General features: G+C 47.5%; 1 protein-coding gene across 1 annotated transcript; it reads left to right on the top strand.

The window, feature by feature from the left end:
- The first annotated feature begins 507 nt into the window (after nt 1-507).
- On the top strand, nt 508-9,361 carry FGF16 (fibroblast growth factor 16). The gene is made up of 3 exons (XM_011968468.1): nt 508-781; nt 6,992-7,095; nt 9,116-9,361. The coding sequence occupies exons 1-3, from the start codon at nt 508-510 to the stop codon at nt 9,359-9,361; spliced, it is 624 nt and encodes a 207-aa protein (XP_011823858.1).
- Nucleotides 9,362-10,268: the final 907 nt, after the last annotated feature.

Here is a 10,268-nt window from a genome sequence, read left to right as displayed (position 1 = left end):
ATTTTTTCATAATAAAAGAGGGAGTGAAGCTCGCTCGCTCTCTCCCTCCACCCCCCTCTCCCAAAAAGAGCCAAATGGATGCAAGAAAAAAAAAAAAAAAAAGAACCCACACACCAATCTCCGAGGGGATGCCAATGAGGTGTGGCTTGTATTTAAATATCCAATATGTCAATGTAAGGGGAGTGGGTATGTATATAAAGTGCCGTTTGCATCTGATAGCTGGACGAAGCCAGCTATGAGAGGCCGGGGGAGATGGATGCGGAGGGGAAGAGGCACTTTGACTGAGAGCAAGGTCAGGAGCGCGCTGCCCTACGCTCCCCGCCGCTGAGAAGTTCCTTGGACGCGAACAGACGTCGACTGCAGCTCGGCAGAGCGCAGAGCAAGCGAGCTAGCGAGGGAGCGCCGCCGAACCGCCCGCGCCCGCTGCGGGGAGAGGCAGTTCGCGCCCCGTGGCCCCGGCTCGGCCCGCGCGCGCCCAGCACAAACCGCGCCGCAATCTGCCCAGCCATGGCAGAGGTGGGGGGCGTCTTCGCCTCCTTGGACTGGGATCTACACGGCTTCTCCTCGTCTCTGGGGAACGTGCCCTTAGCTGACTCCCCAGGTTTCCTGAACGAGCGCCTGGGCCAAATCGAGGGGAAACTGCAGCGTGGCTCACCCACAGACTTCGCCCACCTGAAGGGGATCCTGCGGCGCCGCCAGCTCTACTGCCGCACCGGCTTCCACCTGGAGATCTTCCCCAACGGCACGGTGCACGGCACCCGCCACGACCACAGCCGCTTCGGTGAGGACGCGGTCCGGGGAATGGGAGGCGGGCGGACGGCGCACTGGGGAGCCCACAGCTCCGGGCTCCGGCGTAGGGCCCGCGGACCGCCCCCCGGGCTTGGTGTCATCCGGGCCAGTCGAGGCGAGACACGACGGCGCGGGCGTGGGCCTCTCGACATCAGGGGGCCCTGCACCCTCGGACACTCTCAGGAGGGGGCGGGGGCGCCTTGCGGTGAGGCCTCTCCTTTCGCCGCTCCACCGGATCTCCCCGGGGAGCAAGGGGGTAGTTCTGGGAGCTGGACTCTAAGCCTTGAATGAAAGCAGGTGGAGCTGAGACAGGGGTGGGAGCTCTCGCCTAGGAGGCCGGGACCGTGCCTGCAGCGCGGGCCGAGCCTCGAAGGCAGCAGGGCTGTGGCAGCTGATTTCCTGGAACAGGATCCTGCATGGGCCATGGGCATGTGAGGCGGTCGGCCCGCACACAAATAGCTTTTGGTCCGTGGGTACCCGGCAGCTGTGGTGTCTGCCTGCCTCGGGGTCGCTCTGTCCAGGGTCGGAGCCAATCCAGGCAGCCTGGCATGAATTGGGAATCTAGGAAAACCTCGCGGTGTCCACCGTGTAAGGGCACAAGTCCTGGGGCAGCTTTTGCCGGAAACTACCCCTGGACTCCTTGCCTCAGTGAGGAAACCGTCCTGGGCCCACTCCCAGTCCCAGAAACAGTTGTCTCTTGGGCCCAAAGCAGGAAACGTTCGACCTTCATCCAGGATTGTCTCTGCCTGCCTGCCACTATACAGACTGTTCAACACAGCTGCCTGTCTCACATATAGAACTAATTACACAATTAATATAAGCCTTGATCTGTGACGAAGATCATTAAGTTTCTAAGCAAATGTGTTCACTCCTCAGTAATTTGCCATTTTTATTTTCAATTTCCAATTATCTACTAAGATATCATGGGGGGTTCTGTGACAGCTACCTTTGCCCCTCCCTGTCCTCCAATGTCCTCAGCTTCCTCCCAAGGACCCTGTAATCCAAGAAGGACACCTTTTCCCCTAAGCCAGTAAGATGTTCTGCCCACACTCAAACATGACACCCTTCCCTTCTTTTTCCCGCCCTCCTTCTTGCCAACATCTGCCCCAACCCCCTAAATCTCTCCATCCTCCTATTCTCCATGCCTTGCTAGAGCTGCATCTGGAGTGCACAGCAAAAAGGGGAACATAGGGGCCAGTTGCTGGGTAAGGCCAAGCCTGGCAAACAACTTAGGGGCAGGGTTGGTCTTCCTTGCTGGGAACAGGCAGAAACCCTAATGAGGTCTATGGCATCTTGGAAAAATGCACTCAAACATAGCTAGAGTACTGTGGGTTGGGAGGGGTAATGGAGGGGTGCAGGTGTCTGTATAAACTTGCAGCAGGTCCTCAAAAGGGTGATAAGGTGGAGTGGGAGGAGAGGGAGTGTTAACTTGGCTCCTTTCCCTTTCATTGCTTGTGATTTTGCAGTCCCCTTTTGTTCCTCTTCATAAGGAATGGGACTCCCACCCTGGCCTCAGAGGCTTCCTGAAATGGCATAAAGATACCGGGGTAACTCATTGCTGATATATAACCAAAAAAAAAGGTCATGAAATGATGGAGAAATGTGGAGTGGGGGCAGCGAAAGTGGAGAAATTATGAGCACGCCTCCCAGCAGCTCCAAATATTTTTCTGATTTTGTGCCTAAGCTGAGCCCAGTAACCTACAAGGTCAACATAAATCAGTAATAGGCTCTTGGGATAAGCGGTCTTTAATTACCTCCCTAAAGACACATCTTGATTTCTTTTCATCTCCCAGGTCTGCTAAGGGTGTTAAGTTTAAGGAGAAACCAAAGGAAATAAAATTGGCAGGAGGAAGGGACATTTTCACTGCTGCTTAACTGACTGCTTCATTTTTGGTTTTGCCTTTAAAAAAGAAAACAACACTGCCCAAGAGGACCTCTGCATCACCTTTTCCCTTTCCTCCTTCCCTGACTTCCTGTCACTTTCCTGCGCTTCCTGTAAAGAAAGTGATAACTGGTCAAAGCTGTCTCTTTGTAACCTTCCCTGCCAACTTTAAAACACATATTCTTTCTCCGTTTAGCTTTTGGCACAGAAAGAGGTGGCGTTCGAGTTTGCTAACTCTCTCCTCCCTCCACATTTGAGTTAATCAGCCAGGGTATTCAATAAATTGAAACTTTAACATTCCATAAGTGCTTTAGCAGTCAACATTCCAGCAGGGTAAAGTAGGCCAGACTTAAGATATAAAATATTATAGATTTCTGCTAGCGGGGAGGAGGTAGTCTCCAAAAGCCATGTGAAGTAAATAGCTATTTGTTGTAATTGGAGAGCAGGGCCCCCAAGGATTACCCTGGAATCCATGTGTTCAGAACAAGTCAGGCTAAGCCCAAGAGCAGCCCCGACTCCAAATAATAACCTGTTGGCACAGCATATGCTCTCCGCTCTCCATCTGCAATCAGTAGCCAGGAGTATTTCAATCACCGCCTGGCTGGTAGCATTTATATGAAGTTCACAAGGATCCTGACATTCCGAGGGGCACCTGTGGACTGGCAGAGCAGAGCTTCGGAGCCAAACTGAAGGAGAGTCCTCCCACCAGGTGGGATGGAGTGGGCTCATGCAGCTGCTTTCGTTCTTGAGTGATCTGGTTCTCGTTTGGCAAGATGCCAAAGCAGCACTGTCTTGGCCCCAAAGGATGGCTGAAGGATTCAGGCAAGTTATGCAACTAGATTAAATGACACGTTAGACAGTCATCTAGCTAGGTTCTGAAGCAGCGGGGCCCAGAACAGATCAGTTTTGACTGAGGGCCTGGGGAGAGAGGTATAAGAAGAGAAGAGTCTGGAAATTGTCAAGAAAAGGGCAGAGCCTGATGTGGGTAGGTCAAGATGAGGCAGAGTAGAGAGAGGTCCTGGGTCTTGAAGGGGTAAGAGTACTGAGGACAAACTTTGTCTACTTAATACTTCACCTCAACACTTTGCTGTTAACACCCCTGTGCAGCTGTAGCTGGGAAAATATGAAAATGGCTTATTTTCTCTCCCGCTTCATGCTGGCTGGGATTCAGGATAAGGTTTAGGAATATCTCTTCCATCATCATGTGCCACTGGGTTCCCACAGTTTGAAACCAGCTAATAGGAAAGTTGGCAAGGGAAAATGATGCCCAGAGACAGCTGGACAGGGATAGTTCCAGCTGTTGGAGACCCCTGTTACTGGACACAACCCAAGTGACTTCCTGTATGATCTGTCCTTTGGCATCAGGGTTAACAGAGAGTTGGAGAAAAACTGTGGTGACTCAAATGGCCACACCTCTTGGGTTTCATGATTTGTTCTCACACTATGTCTTGGGCAGTGAGATCACAAGCTGCGCTCTGCTACTTAATGAGCTCAGGGTTGTCAGAGACATGAGATACTTACAGAATGAGGGAACTCAGTCTTGAAGCTCAGGAGTAACCTGCCTGAGCAAAGGCAAAGAACTGAAGGCTCCCACATGTTAGTGTCCCTCAGAGTTTAAGACCCAGAACTGAATCATGACCTGGTTTCTGGTTTCCTTTCCATACTGGGCACTCTCCTTTGAACATGCTCTCTTTTTCCATTTTCTTCTCTAAGCACAGTAGAACTAAACACACTACTCTCAGTGTGGTCTAACCATGGCAGAGCGAAGTGAGACAATCCCCCCTCCCTTTTGCTAGTTACTAGACCTGTATCAGTGAGGCCTTAGATCACACTAGCTTTTTTTTCTATTTTTTCCACTAGCTTTCTAATTTTTAATTTTACATGACCAACTGTACATTAGCTTTTTAATAATCCACTTACCACCCATCACACGGAGTTTGCCTTGTTCAGTTGTCTCCTTGCCATTGTCGTGTTTTACTAAGCCACATTTCCCCATTGCAGAGATGGGTAGACTTGCACATAATTAAAATGCACAGGAACACAAAATAACAGTACACATTTTCAAGAAAATATACATGGTTGCCTGAAGTGGAGGGGCAAATGGGAGCAGGGTATAAAGAGAAAAAGAAAGAAAGAAATAGATCATTATAAAACCCTTGCACAGACCAACTATGTTAATAGGACATGAACTAAGTAGTACAGTTAACTCAACTGTCTGCACTTGAGGCTCACCCTCCCCCGACCAAATCCCAAACACAAAATACTTTGGGAAATTTGGGGGACCAAAGTGCAGGACTTCACATTGATTCTAATTAAGCATAGTTTATGGAGCCAGTCCGTTTTTCTGTCCTCTTGAAATCTCTTTGGATATTGATTATGTCATCCCTCTCAGCTGCATGTCTTCTAGAACTAGGATAAGCAGTCCTCATATGTTCTCTTACAAGTCATTTATTGAAATATCAAACAGAGCAGAACCAAATGCAAAACCTTGTTCAGTGCAGCTGAAGATTTGGTTGCATTAAATCAGTGCCTGATTAACCCCTACTTGGCACTGGGTATTTTCTCTTCCCCTCCTACCGTCTTGTCTCAGTCTCATTTCCCGAGACTCCTTTCTTTGTACTGTAAAATTTAATAACAACCAGACTGAGAATAAAACCTGGAGGATTTCAGTGTGAGAGGCCAAAGGCCAAACCCTGAGTATTCTATAGAATTGCCGCAGAAGAACCTTACATCCTTCCAATAGATATGGGTGGGTTGTGGAAGCACGCGGCCCCAAAGCTGCCATACCTGAACGGCAGTCCACCAGCTTGAGTCACTGGGGTTCCTCAGGAGACTTCCCAGTAGAGTTTTTAACCTGATTTTAAAATTAGCCACTTAAAATTCTTGATCTTGGAAAATCAGCTCTACTCCCTATATAGATTACATAGAATATTACCCTTAAGAATTGCATTTTTGGGCCAGGCATAGTGGTGCACGCCTGTAATCCCAACACTTTGGGAGGCCGAGGTGTGCATATTGCTTAAGCCCAGGAGTTTGAAACCAACCTTAGCAACATGGTGAAACCCCATCTCTAGAAAAAATAAAAAATTAGCTGGGTGTGGTGATGCGTGCATGTAGTCCCAGCTACTAGGGAGGCTGAGGTGGGAGGACCACCTGAGCCTGGGGAGGCTGAGGCTGCAGTGAGCCATGATCACACCACTGCACTCCAACCTGGGTGCCAAAGCGAGATACTGTCTCAAAACAAACAAACAAACAAGCAAACAAAAACAAAATTGCAATTTTGGATAAGACAGCCAGATATGAGCTCATTTCATACGCTGGATGACTTAAACAAGTTTTTGGTCTGTATGTTGAGAAATGTGATTAGAGACAGGAATATCAAAGAGGAATCTAGTTGGCTATTATGTCTGTATCAAGATAATAGACGTCCTATCTCGGGACAAAATTGTAGTCTTCATTACCACTAGGAATTCAGTTCTGGGTCCTTTTTCCCAGTTAGGACTGCTGCTGAGTAAATGAAAGCATTTCAAATCTTCACCTCTAATATTGTCAGCTAGGACATCTCTGAATTTCTTCTCTTTGGCCTTAAAGTTGCAACATCTCAAATCAGTATGAGTCCAATACCACCTGCCAACTCTTTGCTGTGGATAAACTTAAAATTCTCAAAAGAGAATGATAGGCTTGTCAGCTTGGGGCTGTACTAGCTGAGAACGCTTTTTAGGAGAAAGCTCTCATGTGGCCAAGTTTTGCCTCCTGCCATAAGCAGGGGGAACAAACAGGGAGTGGCCTGTGTGGCCTTTGTTAGAGTCAGCTACAGGCAGTTGACAGCCTCATGTGGCTTTAAGGACATGGGGCTGACAGGGCACAAAACAAGTTCAGCCTAGAGGACAGCAAGGTAATGCTGTGTGCTCTAAGGAAGAGGGAGGTTACTGGGAAAGAGACAGAAACCTGTCCTCATTCTTGCATTCAGAAAACTGACTTCTCACTTCTTGAATCTGACAGCGATAGCACCTTGAAATTATGGAGCTTTTGTAGCCAAAGCCTTCTTACGGTCTCTTCCTCGTAATATGCCTAAGAGTGTTGAGTAGAAGCAAAGACGGTGTTTCCCATTTTACATACGGAAAAACTGAGGCCCAAAGAGACAAAGTACCTTCTCTGAGGTTCCATTCTTGCTGCAAAAGATGGTTTCATCGGCAGTTGATCAAAGGCACACAGGGCTGGCCTCCAGCTGGGGATAAATGACTGGTAGCTCATGTCACCTGAACAGCTTTCTCTTAGTTTGATGCCGGTAACGGGAATAGTGTTCACTTTTTGCCCTAGGTATCCTGGAGTTTATTAGCCTGGCTGTGGGGCTGATCAGCATCCGGGGAGTGGACTCTGGTCTGTACCTAGGAATGAACGAGCGAGGAGAACTCTATGGGTCGGTAAGTTTAAGGTTTTTTGTTGTTGTTGTTGTGTTTCTGTTTTGTATTTTGTCAGAAGTTATTACAACCAGTGTTTGGACAATGTAAAGCAAAAGTGTAAAAAATATTTATCTGGGGGCCGGGCGCGGTGGCTCACGCCTGTAATCTCAGCACTTTGGAAGGCCGAGGCGAGTGGATCACAAGGTCAGGAGATTGAGACCATCCTGGCTAACACGGTGAAACCCCGTCTCTACTAAAAATACAAAAAAATTAGCCAGGCATGGTGGCAGGTGCCTGTAGTCCTGGCTACTTGGGAGGCTGAGGCAGGAGAATGGCGTGAACCTGGGAGGCGTAGCTTGCAGTGAGCCGAGATAGCGCCACTGCACTCCAGCCTGGGCGACAGAGCAAGATCCATCTCAAAAAAAAAAAAAAAAATTATCTAGCACTTGAAAGTATTTTTTTAGCTGTAAAGGAGTAGTGTCTTTTAGTTACTTCTTGGCTGCTCAGGGTCTTGCTACATAACACCTTCACTCATTTGGCCCCCACCAAAACAAGCTTTTTTTTTTTTTTTTTTTTTTGCTTTGAGATGGAGTCTCACTCTGTTGCCCAGCCTGGAGTGCAGTGGCACAATCTCAGCTCACTGCAACCTCTGCCTTCCTGGTTCAAGTGATTCTCTTGCCTCAGCCTTCCGAGTAGCTGGGACTACAGGCATGCACCACCATGCCAGCCTAATTTTTTGTATTTTTAGTAGAGACTGGGTTTCATCATGTTGGCCAGGCTGGTCTCGAACTCCTGACCTCAGGTAATCCACCCGCCTTGGACTCCCAAAGGACTAGGATTACAGGCATGAGCCACTGCACCCGGCCCCAAAACATAAGCTTTTCTCTGATACATTTGCTTTTGCCTTTTTCATTAGAAGGTCAGCTAGTCTGATGATAACAGTAATCTGTGCTGGGTTGGCAGTAGACGGTCAGGGTTTGGGGCATTAACCCTCCAGAGGAGTACATCTGAATTTGAATGTGTACCCAGAGGAGTAGCAGACTAGCAGGCACAAAAATAGGCAGTGGAAGAGGCTTTCAAATTGAGGATTCTGAGGTTAACAACACAGTCCCTGACTTCCAGATTGCTTCAGTTGAGTCCCAAAGGCCAAATGAAACAAACAAATGAAGAATGAGGGTTCCAGGGTCTGGTGACAGCCTTAAGCCCTCAGCTAGGACTAGGCTAGCAGCAGTGCATTTTCTCTATTCTGGAAGCTAGCCTAGCACTGAGAAATGGTGAGTGATTTGCTGACCTTAACTCTTCCGGGGGATCCCAACTCCTGGCTCTGGCTTTTGAGTCACATAGCACACTTTCTGGCTGCCTGCACCCCATGAAATCAGAACACATTTTTCCGTGACACCTAAGAGATAGGCCTGTCCCCAGCACTCAGTATCGGCAACCCCAGCAAGTAGTATGGCGGTCAGATCAAGTGTGAGAAGGGACAGAGGCAAGAGACCCAGGAACTGCCAGCCTGAAGTAGCCAGACTGGAAGAGCTTTTCAAGGAGATCTTTTCTGAGCTTTCAAACTGACAGGCCTGAGACCCTTCATTAGGAGAGATCACAGCTCACCTCCCATGGAGCTTTATATAGATCTGAGGCCTTTGCCTGTCAGTTGACATGGTTGACTGTAATCTCAATGAATTTGAACATCATTAGCTCTAAGTAGGGAGAAAGCTCAGTGGGTGCCAGCAGGGCACTGGGAGGCCATAGCAGCAATTCTTAGGCTCAAAGAGCCAGGTGATGCCATCTCCTCCAATCTCCTCCCTCCAGGAAAGATTTCAACTAAAACATTTTTGTGTAGCTCATGAAAGAGAATGAAGGAGATACAGACAAGGGTGTTTTGTGCTATTTGGAAGAAAGATACCTCCAGTAATACAGAGAGATAGGACTGGAATTTTCTAACATCAATGTGCTATTGCTATTTCAGGGTTTCTCTACTAGCAAGCCGGGATAGGAGAAATAGTCATATAATGGGTTCTGCTTTATTTTCTCACCCTCACAGAAGAAACTCACACGTGAATGTGTTTTCCGGGAACAGTTTGAAGAAAACTGGTACAACACCTATGCCTCAACCTTGTACAAACATTCGGACTCGGAGAGACAGTATTACGTAGCCCTGAATAAAGACGGCTCACCCCGGGAGGGATACAGGACTAAACGACACCAGAAATTCACTCACTTTTTACCCAGGCCTGTAGATCCTTCTAAGTTGCCCTCCATGTCCAGAGACCTCTTTCACTATAGGTAATGAACCTCTGGTGTGCCCTCTGTGACCCATGTACTCTGGGGCCACGGTTGTCTCTGCAAGCACTATATTCATAGCTTTTCAATCCTTCCTTCCTATCATTTTAGATAACAGAAAAGCACTTACTGTTGAACTCAACCCAGCTGTTCTCTTGTTGTTCAAAGTGTATATCAAGGTTGGGTTATTTTGGGGAGGGACGGGGGGGCTGGGCTCGAGGGAATCTTGTATATACTTTTTTCTTTACTCATGTTCCTTCTCCTGAGGTAGCATAACAAAGAATGGGAGCCCCTGCTAAGGGCCAGGGGTGTCTTACCCCACAATTTACTCAAATACCTTGACAATGGGTATAAATGAAAGGCCAAGGAATCTGCCACGGATGCTACCTACAGAGCTTTGGAAAAGTCTCATTAAGAAAATCCTTGGGGCTACAGCCTTGCTGCAAGCCTTCCCTGCATTGGCTCTGCAGATTTCTCATCTGTCCTGACATGCAGTTTTCCTGTCATTGGAAGTGGGAGATGGGGTAGGTTGTAAGAAAATGATATTAAAATGTAAGCATGGATACTGTGCATAAGGACAAACTATTTATAAAATGTATATGCTATTTATTTTATATATTTATTTATTTCAAAATAATTTTATTTTTAATGAGAGATGCGATGGCTGGATTTTCATCAGAAAGAATAAGGTCCTACTGAAACAGGATAAAATGAGTTATTAAAGGCTTTTACTGGCAATAAAATTTGTCTTTATATTGTAAGATTCTGTCTAATTCTATTGATTTGTACATTTAGTAGGATTAGACGGTTGGCCAGCTTCTTTTTCTCCAACTCATTAGAATTTTCTGATGTTGGCATCACACTGCCTATGCTAGATGACTCCATCAGCCAATATGTTAGCATTATCTAGAGGC

The sequence above is a fragment of the Mandrillus leucophaeus genome, unplaced genomic scaffold (assembly GCF_000951045.1).
Source record: "Mandrillus leucophaeus isolate KB7577 unplaced genomic scaffold, Mleu.le_1.0 Scaffold844, whole genome shotgun sequence".
NCBI classification, from domain to species: domain Eukaryota; kingdom Metazoa; phylum Chordata; class Mammalia; order Primates; family Cercopithecidae; genus Mandrillus; species Mandrillus leucophaeus.
This window is presented reverse-complemented; position numbering and strand designations above follow the sequence as displayed.

Excerpts from the sequence above, each read along its gene's own strand:
- FGF16 (XM_011968468.1), top strand. The coding sequence starts at position 508 with ATGGCAGAGGTGGGGGGCGTCTTCGCCTCCTTGGACTGGGATCTACAC. Across the intron at positions 782-6,991 it reads CCACGACCACAGCCGCTTCG|GTATCCTGGAGTTTATTAGC; the intron begins GTGAGGACGCGG and ends TTTTTGCCCTAG. Across the intron at positions 7,096-9,115 it reads GAGGAGAACTCTATGGGTCG|AAGAAACTCACACGTGAATG; the intron begins GTAAGTTTAAGG and ends TCACCCTCACAG.